Raw genomic sequence first — 17,057 nt, forward strand, 5'->3', positions numbered from 1 at the left:
GTTTTCTCTCTGATCGCTCATTGAGGGTGATGGTAGATGGCTCTCTGTCTTCTAACTTCTCCACTAATGCCGGTGTCCCCCAAGGTTCAGTTCTTTCCCCCACTCTTTTCCTCTTGTATATTAATGACCTTCTTCCATTGATTGGAAATCCTATCCATAGTTTTGGTGATGACAGCACATTGCATTCCACTTTCCATTTTGAGAAACCTTGTCCTGCTCAATCAGCTTCAACTTCTCAAAAATCTGCTACCAATTCCTTAAATGCCGATCTTCAGGTAATTCTCCAGTGGGGCAAAGACAACTTAGTTGATTTCAACCCTTCTAAAACTCAGTCTTGTCTCATATCTCGCAAAAAGGATTCTTCTGCTCCTATGCTTATCTTTAGTGACACTCCGATTTCTAGGCAAAATGATATATCTCTTTTGGGGATTACCCTGACTTCTAATCTCTCTTGGCACAAGCACATTACAAATATTGCTTCCTCTGCATATAAAAAACTTGGTTTTCTCTTTCGCTCTCGGCGTTACTTTTCTTCCAAACAGCTGCTCACTCTGTATAAATCGCAAATCCCCCCTGCCATGGAATATTGTTCCCACATCTGGGTGGTGCCCCCAAAACCTCTCTCAGGATTCTCGATTCCATTCAGAAGAGGGCAGTTAGGTTAATTAATAATTCATCTTTAACAAAGTCCCTGCACTCGCTGTCTCATAGACGTACTGTTTCTGCTGCATGCCTCTTCTACAGATACTTCCACGGGCACTGTTCTTCTGAATTGGCTTCTATAATTCCCGCTCTCTCTCTTTCAAAACAGTCCGAACACGTGCTGCCACCAGCCAACATCCATTTACTGTCCAACTCCCAACTCACAGAACCAACTTTTCATCTTCCTCATTTATTCATTCAACTGCTGTTTTCTGGAACAACCTTCCTTCATACGTATTTCCTGAAAATTACAGTCTACAGAAGTTCAAGTCCAATGTCAACAAATATCTTCTTTCATCTTCTCAATCTCCAACCCAAGCACGGTACTAAATACTATAGGTTCTAATACTGCTCGTGTTTGGGGTTTACATAAAAAAAAAAAAAAAAAAAAATTATGTATGTTTCCTGTCACTGGGTGGCACCCGGATCTACATCCATCTCCACCAATATAACTGTAAGCATAATACTCCATCTAAATATGGTGGCCTGTTAATGTAAGTTTGTGTAAAAGTGCATGTAGTATGTTATAGTGCACAGGTCACTCAGCCACCAGGTGACAGCAGTTTTGTTACAGTGCAGTATGGGTTTAAAATGAGATTTAGTTACAGAAAAGGCTCAGAAAAATCAGTGAGACTAGGTACTACATACAGCAAATTTGGCTGTTCATTTACCGAAGGAACATTTTAATGATAGGTGTCATCTCTAATGGATATGCTGGGTAATATGGGATTGAGTCACATTATCCACTGTATTCACCAAATCCGAAAAACTCTGAGATTATTTCCTGTAGGGATTGCCAAAGAACAATGTCTACAGGAATAATTCTAATACCTCTGAAAAACCGAAAGGGGAAATCATAGCTGATGCAGAAGGCATATCTGAAAAAAAACACTGCCTGCAGTTATGATAAACTTAAATTGAAGTCTGTGAATGGTCTTGGAAGCATCATACTGAAATCTTTTGCTAGAATAGTAAACTCTCATATTTTACGTGTTTAGTGACATCAAACTGATCGGTACAATATATCAAAATATATAGTGCATTCAAAACCATTCAGTCTTTTCTTCATGACCTTCTATATATAATGTGATGTAAAAGATCATACCATTCATTTAGCTGTATTCAATATTTGATGTGATAATAAAGTAAAACTGGCTGAGTCCTGCACAAGTTTTTGATATATCAGAAAAACAAATAAGAAAAAATAGATTACCTTCATCTTGAAGACGAATGTGATTTATTGAGCTTTGTAAATAGTTAGCTCTCATTCGTGCTATCTGGTCTAGCAAACTAAGGCGAGGAATGTCAAAGGGATTACGATAGCTTTCTGTTTTTACTTCTTTATCTTTTACTCCAAGCATAAAACCACTAAAATCATTCAATTCTGTTTTTATAGTAGAAAACCATTCTGACACTGATGGATGAGATGTAAGACTCATTTCTGACAATTTTACTGTTGGACCCAAAGTTCGGGGAAATACTGGATTCACTCGAATCCCTTCAGGAGTAATCGATTTTCCAGTTCCCACAGATGATATTAATTTTTCAAATTCTGCTTTAGCCTAAAAAAAAATTAAAAGATATTTAATATTTTGATGCATTGAGTGAAAGGCACAATTAACAATTAAAAATAAATTAAAAACAGTTAATTCCATATTTTTGTAAGCAAAATTTAGTTTACCAAGTGTGTGATGCCAAGACACACGACATCCAAAATATTCAGCAACACTATTGAACTTTATTTTTTTTTTAGACAGTATTTCAGATTTGGGATTCTGAAATACTGTCTGTTATAGGTAAATTCAAAAATACTAATACAGTTCGTTTGTTTGTTATTTAGCTTTTAGGAGCATTAGCAACTAAGGCCATATTGCTCTGGGGATATGCATTGGTCATTCCGACCTTTCTGCATCCTCCATATTTGGTGGTCATGGTCTCGAACCCCGGTCTAATCAAGAAGCATGTGCTACGCACTGCTGCTCCTGCCCACCTGGCTACGGAGGCACCACTAATACAGTAAAACATTGATTTAACCCCTTCATGGATTATTCCGAGATATTTAGTTTTTAGTTTTAAAAGTTATTTGGAACTACACAAAATATCTCAGGATACAATAATACCCGCAAACCATAATACCTCCAAATTTAGGATTGAAATTTATTTTCTCGGGCATTTATCTGGTTAATTTTGCATTAGCCAGATAAAGTCATGTTCTATAAATAGATTAATAGTCCTAGTCATGTATGTTAGGTTACTTTTAAGTTTGGATAGAGACTCTGTGAGTTACTACTTAATATATGTAGAAACTTTGTATCGGTGATTTGGCACGAATATCATATCTCATAATTTTGTACTGTAGTGCTTGGTAAGAGAAGTCTAGGGTATTATTTGTGGTAAATAGCTTTCTCCAAAGTTCAGATCATGTAGGTTAGCATTAATAGATAATTTTATTAGCTATTATAACTAACTTATAACTTTATGTGTAAAAGTATAGTGTAAATTCAATAATGTAATATAATGCAAACTTGATAGTGAAATACATATTATTACTGCATACCTGCCTCCGTAGCTGAGTGGTCAGGAACAGGAGTGCAGTAGCACACGCTCTTTGAGTAGACTGGGGTTCAAGCCCCTGACTGCTAAATACAGTTGATCTGCCAACCCGCACTGGACCAGCGTGGTAGATTATGGTCCATATCCCTCAGCATGAATTGTTGAGGAGGCTTCCATCCTGCAGTGGGTTGATAATGGCTGCAGTTTACCTTTTTTTTTTTTTTTTTTTTTTTTTTACCTGCTGTATAGTGTTATTATTGCATTTAATTATATTAATTTAGTGTATTATTCTCAATTAACTAAACTGAACAGAAATCATGCTTCACACCAAAGCAGCAAAGCAAAGTACTCAAGGCAGTGGGAGTAATGTGGCCGGGAAAAATGTGAGGGGGGGATTTGTTGTACTCCGATCACAGCTTTATGAAATGTTAAAAAAAAAATTACAAAACAATCCATTCGAAATATTTGTCCAGTTCCTCCTTAAATTTATTTAATTAACCTATTAACTTCCATAACGACAGATGGAAGTTTGTTGCAGCAATTAAACCCAATTTGACAAAAGGCAAATTTCCGCACATCTATTCTACATCTGTCTTTCCTTAATTTGAATTTATGCCCCCTTAGGTTTGTAACTTGAACAAGTGGAAGAATCCCATCAGAATTCAGTGTGCTCAACCCATTCAACGCCTTATACACCTCAATCAGATCACTGCACAGGTGCCTAGTCTCCAGCCACTGCAATTTGCAGAACTTAAGCCTCTCTTGGTAAGAGGATCCCTTCATTCCCCTCACCAATCTTGTTGCCCTTCTCTGTACACGCTCAAGCAAATCTACATCCTTCCTAAAATGAGGCCTCCAGACCTGTAAGCAGTACTCAACGCATGGCTTGATCATTGCCTTATACAGAGGGACAATCACCTCCTTTTCCCTTATAGCAAAATTCCTATATGTCATTGACAAAACCCCATGACCTGCCCTGGCAGCCTGTCTGCATTGTCCAGAAAACTTCATATCTGACTGCACAATTACTTGTAACGAATGGGCCTAGTGCACTGGGGTCCATGGTTATGAAAAATATATACAGTGATAAACCCAGTTTAATATAATAGAATAAAATATACAATAGCAGAAGCTTTCGAGGCTGTAGTTCTCTTTTTCAACTGATAATGTGATTTGAATACAACGTATATAGTGCAATGAGCTGAGAGTGAGGCACGTATTTACTCAAGCTGGTTTTCTATTGTTGTCGCACGGACATGCTCTGTTTTACTCCAGCGTTATCTATTGTTGTCGCATGGACGTACGACAACAATAGAAAACCAGCTTGAGTGAATAACATGCCTCACTCTCAGCTCATTGCACTATATACATTGTATTCAAATCAAATTATCAGTTGAAAAAGAGACGCTACAGTTTCAAAAGCTTTTGCTATTGTATATTTTATTGTATTATATTAAACTGGGTTATCACTGTATATTTTTTTATTAACCATGGACCCCAGTACACCAGGCCCACTCATTACAATTTGTTCCCTTTACAGCCGTAATGTTTACAACGATTGTGTGCAGTTACAGAAGTCCTTCTTTTCAATAGCCATCTACGCTTTGCACATAGATGCAAAAGCAATTGCATCATACCTAAAGGGTTCCGCTACAAAGCCCCATTCCACAACTCTCGCATCAATCATGCCTGTTTTAACTTCAGTCTACAAACATTAAAATTGTGGATAACCCATTTCCACTGTGAAATCAAGAGCGCTGACTACAAGTCCAGACTCTTACAAGAACTGCAAGGTAGTATCATATTTACTAACCTTGTACATACCATCTGTCATCGAGCTAATCATATCTCTGATACCTACTGCTTACGCCAACAGCGCAAATTCATAAACTTAACCAGTCATCTCTCCTTAAAGGTGAGCACACGTTCAAATGACGCAACTTCCTTCATCTTGAACCTAAAGCAGCAAACAACTATCTACCGAACAGCTCAATGGCTTATCCAACGGCACGAAGTTCGCCGTCGTACCATCTAAACCTCCAGTCACATAGCTTGCTATGGGTATAGAAGCCAGTATTACCAACCTTCCTGAAGAAACTGCCAACGAGATCTGTTTCAGGACTGCCGCAATCCTCCGCAGCATTCGGCAAACTTACTCAAACCTTAACCATCGCCAACATGCCGCCCTATCATCTATAAGAAAAGACAACACCATCGTCATACTTCCTGCTGATAAAGTGCACTGGACCGTTGTATTAGACCGGTCAGCCTACCGAGAGAAAGCCCTGGCCCTACTATTAAACGCAAATGTATATGAACCTCTGTCTGATCGACCCATTAAGGTCTTGAAACTTCTAGAGACATATGTCAATAAACTTGTTCACACATAAGAAAATCTCGACTACAACTCAACGTCTTCTACATGCTACTGGCTGCCAACTACCACAATTCTATGGATTGCCAAAGATCCACAAACCGGGTGTTCCCCTCAGACCTATAGTGTCGTGCTGCAATGCCCCAACGTATGAACTATCCAAGCATATTGCGCACCTCCTCTCACATCTTGTAGGAAATATCACACACACATTGTCAAAAATAGCAGCGAATTCATCCACCTCATTAAGGACCTTTCAATCCCTGACAGCACTGTCATGGCATCATTTGATGTGGTTTCTTTATTCACTTCAATTCCTGTCCAACAGGCTGTGCACCGCGCCAGGAGGCTCCTCGAGAATGACTTAAGCCTCCAATCCAGATATCCACTGATGACATCTGCACTGCCCTCAACCTATGCTTATCAAGCAGCACTTTCACCTTTGAGGATTCAGTCTACCAACAGGTGCATGGCACTGCTATGAGTGCCCCTGTTAGTTCCGTAGTAGCCAACATCGCCATGGAAGATTTGGAGGAGTAGATACACCTGAACCCACCTGTACCTATTACAACATGGTGCAGATATGTTGACGATATTTTTACTGTAATACCACGTGGCTCTGAAACAGCATTACTGGAATACCTCAACTCCCTGTCTAATTTCATCCAGTTTACTATAGAGTTAGAGGTCAATGACGTGCTCCCGTTCCTGGATGTCTTAGTGCATCGCGTAGGCCCATGTCTAGAGACTTTGGTATACCGCAAATCTATGTGGTGTGGACAATTTGCTAACTACAGATCTGACCACGCACCCAGTCATCTCAACAGCACTGCCCGCACCTATTCTCCAGGGCTTGGAGCCATTTGAGCACTGATGCAATTAGACATAAAGAGATTTCCTGTGTGAAGACGGACCTAACCAAATGTGGTTATCCATCCCATGTGCTAAACAGGTGCCTATCACAAGCACAAAAACTCACATCCCACCCAAGACCACTGAACCAAGACAGTATACCGTCCGCCTACATTCCCTATTATCCAGGCGTATCAGGACGGATCTCAAAAATTCTTAGAAATTACAACATCAAATGCATACAGTTACCCTGCAGAAACCTACGTTCACTTGTCTCCAGTGTGAAGACCCCTGTCACACCTCTCTTAAGCAGCAATGTAATATATCGCATCACCTGTAGAGACTGTGGCAGCTGCTACATAGAAGAGACATCAAGACGTCTCCAAGATCGCCTTACGGAGCGTGACAGAGCCATCTGGCTTGCTGAAACTGACCAGTCCGCAGTCGCGGAGTATTTTTGGGCAACCAACCACGATCTCGATCCCAAATGTGACTTGAAATAGTAGACCACTCACGACACTTTTGCCACCGCCTATGGCTAGAGTCACTTAATATATTAAACAATCCAAAGGACATAAACCGCTGCAAAGGTATACGTCTGCACCCCATCCTAGAGACAACCATTTTAACGTTGGATAAACGCTGGAGTAAAACAGCACACGTCCGTGCGACAACAATAGAAAACCAGCTTTAGTGAATAACGTGCCTCACTCTCAGTTCACTGCACTATACTTTGTATTCAAATCAGATTATCAATTGAAAAAGAGACGATACAGTCTCGAAGGGTTTCGTATATTTTGTATATTTTTTGTATATTTGCTATTGTATATTTTATTGTATTATATTAAACTGGGTTATCACTGTATATATTTTTCATGCACAATTACTTCCAAGTCTTTTTCATTTTCTACAACCTTAAGTGCAGTACCACACAACTGGTACGTTTCTCTGGGGTTACTTCTATTCATATGCAGTACTTTGCATTTGTCAAAATTAAACTTCAGTTGCCACTTCTCAGCCCATCTGCCCAAATTTTCTAGATCCTGTTGCAATAGCACACTACCATTATTGTCATTAGCAACCCTGCCAACCATTGTATAATCTGCAAACTTCAACACTAAGCCTGATATACCTTCATCAATATCATTGATAAATTTTTATGAAATGAGGATACATTTGCACATCTCCAGTCCGTGGGGACCTTCCCTGAGTCCAAGAATGCTCTCATAATCATGGCTAAGGGTTTGCTTACTTCCTTTTCCGCCTTCTTTAATATAACTGGATAGATCCCATCCACCCCAGGTGCCTTTCTTATGTTTAACTGCAACAATTTCTCCTCCATTTTCCTCTCAGTTATTACAAAATCATTAAGCACCCTGCTACAATTTGACATCCTCGCATTTTCAAACCTTAATAACTCCTCATGTGTGAATGTAGATGCAAAATACTCATTCAGTTTGTTTGCTATCTGAGCAGGATCATTAACAGTCGAACTATCAATATCAAGTGGACCAATCAGATTCATCCCCTTCCTTTTAGAGTTTATATCAGTAAAGAAATCCTTGCTGTTTTTCTTAGCATCCTTTGCCAAAGATTCCTCATAATCTGCCTTCTCCTGCCTAACCTCCTTTGTGACTTGATTACAGACTAGCATATATGCCATAGGCTTCTGTGTTGCCTGATAATTTATATGCAACCCATGCATTTTTCTTCTGTGTCACGAGTCTCATTAGTTCATTTGTTTACCATTTAGGCATAAACCTGAACCATATTTCTTAATAGGTATGAAATTTTAGTAGCTTCCATAATTAATTCCTTGAATGCTTCCCACTTAGAATTTACTGTTGGTAACATCATCAGTTGATTCCAGTGTACAGAATTTAAAAACTGTCTGAGACCATTGTACTCACCTTTACGGAAGCAAAAACCCTTTCCTTTACCCCCGATGATAATTATATCTTTAAGTAAATCCCACATCATTACACCGTGATCACTACCACCTAGTGGTTCCTTTTTCTGGAAATTCTTAATACATGAATGATCACTGCTGATAACCAGATCAAGAGTATTACCCTCTCTGGTTGCCTCTCAAACATGCTGTTGCAGAAAACAATCATCCAATAAATCCACAAAAGTCTTACTAGTGTGCGAATGACCAATCCACAAGTTCCAGTCAATATCTGGGAAGTTAAAATCCCCCATTATAAGACATTCTGATTTACTAACCCACCATTTCTCTGTACAATTGTTCATTGTACTCATTTGAGTCATTAGGCCTATAACGCACTCCTACTCTTATTTTTGCTTTTGCAGTGCTTGTCACACCAAACTGACTCAACAGTGCACTGTTCATCTATGTCAACTGGATGCACTTCTTTTGATTTTATGTTTTTCTTAATTAAAAGCATAACACCTCCACCCTTCCTATCCTGTCTATCCTTTCTGTACACATTGTACTCCCCAGATTCCAATTCTGCATTCCTAATATCAGCACACGTTGGGATATCTGTCATATATTGTTGGGATATGAGACGTTGGCACCAACGCCTCTGATATCCCAACAATATCCACCTTTGATGTCTTGACTAACATTTCAAATTCATCAAATTTATTTACTATACTTCTAGCATTGGAATATATGCACCTATTCTTATTCTTAGTTACCCTAACACATCATATATACCCACCTGTTGCACGATGACTGCCATCAGTCCCTAAAACCCCCAGCATGCTCCAGGCCGCTGCTTATTCTAATAGAAGTAGTGCAAGAATCACCCTCACCTCTGTCTGCAGCTACTTTTAACCTTTTAATCTGTGAATCCCCCCAAGCTAGCAGTTTTCCAATTTATCTAACACTACCTCGATAGCATCAGCAAATATTCTTGCACCCTTTCTTTTTAAGTGTATTCCATCCCTGTAGAAGCAGTCTCTCCTGTTAACAAGCACAGACTACGCTGAAAAAAATTCTATCCCTTGAGCCTTGCACATTTCCTCCGGGGCCTAATTGATTGACAAGGCTCTCATCATGTACTCCCTTCTATCGTGTCTGGGCAGAATTGCAGACACTCAAATTTAACCCTAACTCACGACTTTTTTGCAACATTGACCTGTACTTGTTAAGTAAATCGTCAGATCTCCTACTCTTAATGTCATTGGTGCCAACGTATACAACAATATCACCTTTTTTGCCCTTAAAAGATGATATATGCTTCACAACATCATCATCAACCTTTGCCTCTGGCAGACACACCCTAGTCCTATTCCATCTATCCTTTTTACACAATATATTCCCTGTCTCCCTGACAATAGTCACCAACAATAACTAACTCCTGCGGGACCAGTGCCTTCTGCCTTGGAGATTGCTGCTGTGTTGCCTGATGCCCAGGAGTGAGCTCTGGCGTTGAGTTGGCCAGCTGAGAGCTTGACAGGCCCCCCATATTAATTTCTTCAAGGGCATCTACCCTACACCTCACACTCAAGTGTGAGGTGTAGGGTAGATGCTCAAGCTCTGATAGACGCCCATTAGAAAGCTGAGGTGATGCCTAATTTCTAGACACTCTCTGCACCTGGAACACACAAAGACATCCTCATTGGCAAGATCATGTTCTGTTCTGGAGAGTTCGGCAAACATTTCACAAGTTGCACATTTTTTTAGGCTGTGATGCATTGGAGAATCTCCCCCCTCAGTTCTCCCCCAATTCACAGCACTCCTGCCACTTTGTGCCCATTGCTTTGCTGCTCTAGTCTAGGGCATGATATTTTAAATTAATAAGATCAATAAATTTAATTAATTACTTGTCAATACTACACTATCTAATAGAATCCTAAATATAGCGTATTACGCTATATAATTTTACGTTACAGCTACCTAGTTACCACAATTAAAAATTTAAATTCCCTACCACTCTATACAAAAACAATGGCTGCAAGATTTGAACGAAACAATGGTTTTACGTATATTAAGTAGTAAGCTACAAAAACTCTTATCTAAACAAAAAAATAAATAAAAATAAAAATAACTACTGTAACTAGAACTATAAAACTACATATAAAGTACAATATAAAATAAGAATTATGTAAATAAAATGGCAAACGCATCACTTTTTCAGAGCCTGTAATTCACAGCTGTAATTTTTATAGAGAGTCAGTGCCCTCTAATGCCAAGAGCATTGTAGATGAATTTGAAGTACTGATTAAGCCATCAAAGCACACACTGTAGGAATTGCAGAAACATAACATGGTATCACTCAGACATATGTAATGGCAAATTTAAATATGGAGAGTATAATATATACAGGAAGGACAGACAGGACAGGAGAGGTGGAGGGCTTATGCTCTTGGTTAATAAGTATATTAAATCTAAGGCAGTGCATCCAGTTGACACGAGCAATGCCGAGTCAGTCTGGTGTGATATAAGCACTGGCAAAACAAAATTGAAGCAAATTGACTATGATGAGTATACCAAACAGCTTATACAGAGAAACAGAGTGGGCCAGCAAATCAGAATGTCTCATAATGGAGAATTTTAACTTTCCAGATGTTGACTGGAATTTGCAGACTAGCAAGACTTTTGTGGATTTTTTGGATGACTGTTTTCTACAGCAGCAGCATGTTAAAGGCAACAAGAGGAAACAATACTCTTGATCTGGTTATCAGCAGTGATTATTCACACATTACGAATCTGGAATCTGCAGGTAAAAGACCCACTGGGTGGCTGTGATCACAATGTATTGATGTGGAATTTAATTAAAGACATAACTACTGTCAAGGGTAAAGGGGAAATGCTTTTGCTTTCATTAAGTGATGACAGTGTCTCAGACAGTTTTTAAATACTGTGCAGTAAAACCACATGATGATGTCACCAAAAGTATATTCTAAATGGGAAGTATTCGGGCAAGTAATCAAAGAAGCTACTAGGCTTTTCATACCATTGAAGAAATATCGTTCGAGGCTTAGAGCTAAAAGGATGTCAGATGAACTACTGACACACGTGGCAGAGAAGATAAGTGCATGGGATGCATATAAATTATCAGGTGATACAGAAGCCTATGGTGGATACAAATTAGTTTATAATCAAGTCACAAAGGAGGTTAAGCATGCTAAGGCAGATTATGAGAAGTCTGTGGCAAAGAATGTAAAGAAAAACAGCAAAGATTTCCATGTTTATATTTACAGTATAAGGAAGGGTTTGAATCACTTGATGTCAGTGGGTTAACTGTTGATGACCCTTTTCAAGTTGTGGACAAATTGAATAGGTATTTTGCATCTACATTCACACATGAGGAATTCATTAAGGAAGGGGATGACAGAAGTTTATCAAATTCTAACAAGGAGCTAAATGACTTTGTGATAACTGAAAGGAAAGGGGAAGAGAAATGGTGAAAATGGACATAAAAAAGGCAGTAATTACAGACATGTTAGCTTAATGTCTGTTCTGGAGAAAATAATGGAATCACGAGTTAAAGAAATAATGCAGGACCATCTAGACAGATATGCAATTATATTGCAACCACAGCATGGATTCGTTAAGAGGCAGTCTTGTCTAACCAGTCTGATAAGTTACTATGATGCAGTAACCAAGGGAACAGGATGCAAAAAATAATTTTGACATCATATACTTGGATGTCAGGAAAGCTTTTGACACTGTTGCACATAAAAGACTGCTATACAAACTGGAGCAATGTGGCATTAAGGGCAGGTTACTGCTATGGATAAAGGGATGGTTAAGTGGAAGAAGACAGAGAGTGGTTACCAATGGGTACAACTCTTTGTGGACTAATGTTATTATTGGAGCTCCCCAGGGTTCAGTGCTGGGTCCATTTTTGTTCTCTATCATTAAGCCTGATATACTTCATCAATGATATTGATGAAGTATATCAGGCTTAATGTCTAAGTTTGCAGATGATACAAAGGTTGGCAGGGTGGTTAACGACAGGATGAGCTACCAACTAGATCTAGGAAATTGGATTGATAGGCAGAGAAATGGCAGTTGGAGTTTAACATTGACAAATACAAGGTAAAGCATATGGGTAGCATTAACCCCAGAGTAACTTATCAACTGTGTGGTACTACACTCAGGGTAGTGGAGAATGAAAAAAGACCTGGGGTAATTGTGAAGCAAAATCAATTTGTAACGAAATTTTCTTAAGGTAATGATGTCACTTCCATCTCTTAGTATAAACCATGGTTTCTTAACCTATGGGTCGCGACCCAAAATTGGGTCGGTTGGCATATTGAGTGGATCGCGAAATATTTTCAACACTAACAATAGTTTTGCCTAATAACATACAATACGTTACAAATGTACAAAAATTATTTTAAAAACCTTCCGATCCACTGTGCATCGAAAGTAACAGCTTCTCAGTATTAAGAATTGGCTGAAACTTATAATAAACATGAGTTGGATATAAACTGGTTCGTGTTTATGTTAAGAACCGAGCAGCAAAGAACACTGCTCAGTCGACGCGTTACCATACCGTGGTGCACAGAGCTGAAATAATTTCTTAGGGGATTATGCTGATGTTCTAGCATTATTTTTGTATACATATAGATTCTTAAAATTTAACCTACCCATAATGCCAAAACATGAATACAAAGAAGCATTTTTAGAGCTAGGTTTCACCTGCATTAATGATCGTGCAGTAGACAAACCAGTGCGTACTATGTTGTGAAGTATTAAGTAATGAATCATTGAAGCCAAATAAACTTAAAAGACATTTTGAAACGAAACACAAAACGTTTACCGGTAAAGACAGCCGTTTTTTTTTTGAAAGAAAAGAAGAACAGATCAAAAGACGGCATTTGGATGCTTAAAACAACAGTATTGTATATTCTACTTGACAAGCTACATTAGCTTCCTATCATGTTGCTTGGTGGATTGCAAAGCAAAAGTATTATACCATTGGGGAAAATCTTATAAAACCAGCTGCTATTGATATGGTGCGTATTACCTGTGGAGATGAAATTGTGAAAAAAGTGCAACATATTCCCCTGTCAAATGATACAATTCATGCGCACATCATAGACATGTCGAAAGATATTAAATAACAGTTATAAAATTGCAGTCATTGCTGAATCGACTGATTAAGCAGACACTCAACTCATGGTTTATGTACAATACTCAGGTGTAAAAGATATGGAAGAAGACATCTTATTTTGCAGACCAATGACCACAACAACAACAACAACAACAACAGGAGAAGATATTTTTTGAATGGTAGATTCTTTTTTCAAGGAAGAAGGATTGGATTGGAATCAATGCTTCAGTGAATGCACCCATGGTGCACCGGCAAGGCTTTTGTGCAAGAGTAAAAAAGTTAATCTGCAGGTTAAAACCTTACACTGCTTCCTACATAGACAAAATCTTGCTTCAAGAAATCTGTCACCTGAGTTGTGCACTGTGTTAAATGAAATAATTCAGGTGGTCAATTTTATAAAATCAAGGGCTCTCAATTGTTGAATTTTTAACCAGATGTGTTTCGATTTTGGCACTGAATACGAACACTTGCTATATTACTCTGAAGTCAGATGGCTGTCTTGCGGAAAAGTGCTTCAGCAAGTTTTATCATTACGCAATGAGATTGAAATTTTTTTGACCGAGAAAAATAACCCTCTGGTATCAAGATTCTCCGATTCAAAGTTGATTCTTCAAGCAGCTTATCTTTCAGATATTTTTTCTGAAATTAACAACTTAAATACATCTACACAAGGGCGCAATCACACTCTTATCAAATTAGCTGAAAAGATAATATGCTTCAAAGGTAAGTTAAAATCATGGAACAAAAAAGTGGAAGAAAAGAAATTTGCTTCTTTCCCGACCCTTAATCAACTTAATGAAGATAAAAACATTAATTTTGCTGACACTGACATACAAGAAATTATCGTCAGACATTTAGAAAACCTAATAGTAGAATTTGATCGGTATATTCTTGAAGTAGATATCTTCAAATATAATGTATGGATACCATTTAATTTTGAAGTAAATGACTTGCATGAAGATTTTGTCAATATTAATAACCTACAAGAGCAACTCGTTGAAATACAAAGTGATGAGGCACTTCGCTACATTTTTAACAAAAGCACCAAGCCTTTGTGTGCATTCTGGTTGAAATTAAAAAGCGAAAAGCCAACGTTAGTAAATGAAGCACTGAAAGTACTACTGCCCTTTGCAACAACATACATGTGCGAGTCAGGGTTTTCAACTTTAACTATAACAAAAACCAAATTGCGAAACAGACTGCAGCCTGAAGATGACCTAAGGTGCAGCCTATCTAATATAACACCAAGATTTGATGAGCTTTCAAAACTTATTCAAAGCCAAGGTTCACATTAATAAGATTTAATGTTATTACCAATATGAGTAATGTATTTTGTATTATTAAAATATAAAATTTATTTAATTGTTATCTGTATGTGTTATTTTATTAATTTTTGCTTGGGTCTTGAGACCAAAACTATTACCGTAATCTGGGTTACGGGTCAAAAAGGTTAGGTATAAACTGGTGTATATGATGCTAACTCAGTCACTAACGTTGACTCAGTAGAGTAAGTAGCGGGTGTGCGAATGAAACGTTACATCCTTCATACTAAGGGATAGAAATGGCATCACTTCCTAAATGATGCTAACTCAGTCACTAACGCTGATTCAGTAGTATAAGTAACGGATAGTAATATTATGCAAGAATAAAAGCTTTCCAGGGGCTCACATCACAAGAGCATGGGCTTGGCACACCCAGGGTCCTAAGCTGGATATCATCATTTTTCTCTTTCTTGGTGATTCCCTTCTACTTTTGACACACTCTCAGAGTTACTTGGGAATTTTTTTTTGGCTGGTGCAGCATAAGTCTCAGGCTTCCTTGCACCATGTGGCTAATAATATGCATCTTAACCCTGCCCAGCAAGGCCAAAAGTCTTGATGGCCTGACCCAATCCGCCAGAATTTGTTTTTCAAATTCATTACCCATACCCAACCCCACCTGATCCGATTTTTATCCCGACCCAACTGAAACTTTTTATATAAATAAAATCGCTAGCATTAGTTTCTGAAGTTTCATAATAATAAAGAAATAAACTTTCAGATTCAAAATTCATTAATAATTATATAACAATAATAATTACCAAAATAATTATCAATATAATTATAAAAAAAAAGAAATGTAATAAATTTTAAATTTACCGTATTTAATATAATTCCAAAACAAATATTGATATCCATCTCTACCAGTCATCTTTCTCTTCACATGCTTTTTATTGCAAATTGTTGTGCAGAAATAAAATAAGAGTCATCACTCTCACTACTTTCGAAGCTGTTGCACTGCTAATCCGGCTGCACTAAAATTTCTTTCGGAGCTTGCACTGCTGGTGTTATTTCCACAAAAGAGTACAAATTTCGGCGAATTTTGGACACGTTGGTGCAGTGCGCCTTATTGGCCAATTAAAAGTGTCAACAGACAAATAATACACATTTTTTCTAAAAAAACTTTACAAATTTAAATACATAAAAAACTTTTGTAAAAATATATGTAAGAAATAGTCCAAAATGTTTGAAATAACAATTCATTTCAATTATTTGTACCTGACTGGAGCTAGAACATTGTTCGTGTTATCCAACCTGAGGGCCAGGCCAAGGTTCGTGCAGACCCCTAGTATATGGTTAGTATGAAAGAGTTGGTTAATGCATGGTTACTGCACATACATCATTTCTACTACCAAGGTAGTAAGTATCAATTAATCGTTTAATTATATCTCACATTGTAAATACCTTCACGGGTGGCGGAGGTATTGCACTGCTTTGAATAAGTAACACTTCACCAGTGGACAAGACTAATGTTACATATTCTAGGTGGACACCCAGACGGCACTGTTTCGAAGTTTGTTGGCTTACTCATTGGTGGGTGGGCAGGTACCCTGTTTTTGCAATAGTGACAATGCAGTTATGAAATATAAATCCATAATATGAGAGATGCTTGTGTAGTTTAATCTAAGAAATATAAAAATATTTCTTGGCTAAATTACCTAAAAGTATGAAAGAGTTGGTTTATGTATGGTTACTGCACGTACACCATTTCTACTACCAAGGTAGTATGAATTCATTGTTTAATTATATCTCATATTGTGAATACCTACCTTCACAACGAGTGGCTGATGTATTGCACTGCTTTGAAAAAGTAAAGCTTCGCCAGTGGAGAAGACTAACGTTACTTATTCTCAGTGGATACCACCCAGACGGCACCATTTCGAAGCTTGTTGGCTAACTAATCAGTGGTTGGGCAGGTACCCTGTGGACTTATACTTCATAACTGCATTGTCACTACTGCAACAACAGGGTACCTGCCCACCCACTGATGAGAAAGCCAACAAGCTTTGAAATGGTGCCGTCTCGGTGGTGGTATCCGGTGAGAATAAGTAACATTAGTCTTCCCCACTGGTGAAACTTTACTTATTCAAAGCAGTGCAATACCTCAGCTATTTGTGTGGAGGTATTCACAATATGAGATATAATTAAAAATGAATTCATACTATCTTGACAGTAAAAATGTTTTTAGATATGGTTAGTAGTTATACTGTATAGTATCAC

General features: G+C 38.0%; 1 protein-coding gene across 1 annotated transcript in view; it reads right to left on the bottom strand.

Annotated features, from left to right (window-relative positions):
- The window catches only part of IntS6 (integrator complex subunit 6), a 324,867-nt gene that overhangs the window by 76,698 nt on the left and 231,112 nt on the right, over positions 1–17,057 (bottom strand). Inside the window, exon 11 of the mRNA XM_090385345.1 lies at positions 1,916–2,264. Coding sequence (XP_090241471.1) covers positions 1,916–2,264 — 349 coding nt within the window. The remainder of the gene's footprint in view (positions 1–1,915; positions 2,265–17,057) is intronic.

Source organism: Mastigoproctus giganteus, chromosome 1 (genome assembly GCF_048544385.1).
Source record: "Mastigoproctus giganteus isolate SK-2022 chromosome 1, ASM4854438v1, whole genome shotgun sequence".
NCBI lineage: Eukaryota > Metazoa > Arthropoda > Arachnida > Uropygi > Thelyphonidae > Mastigoproctus > Mastigoproctus giganteus.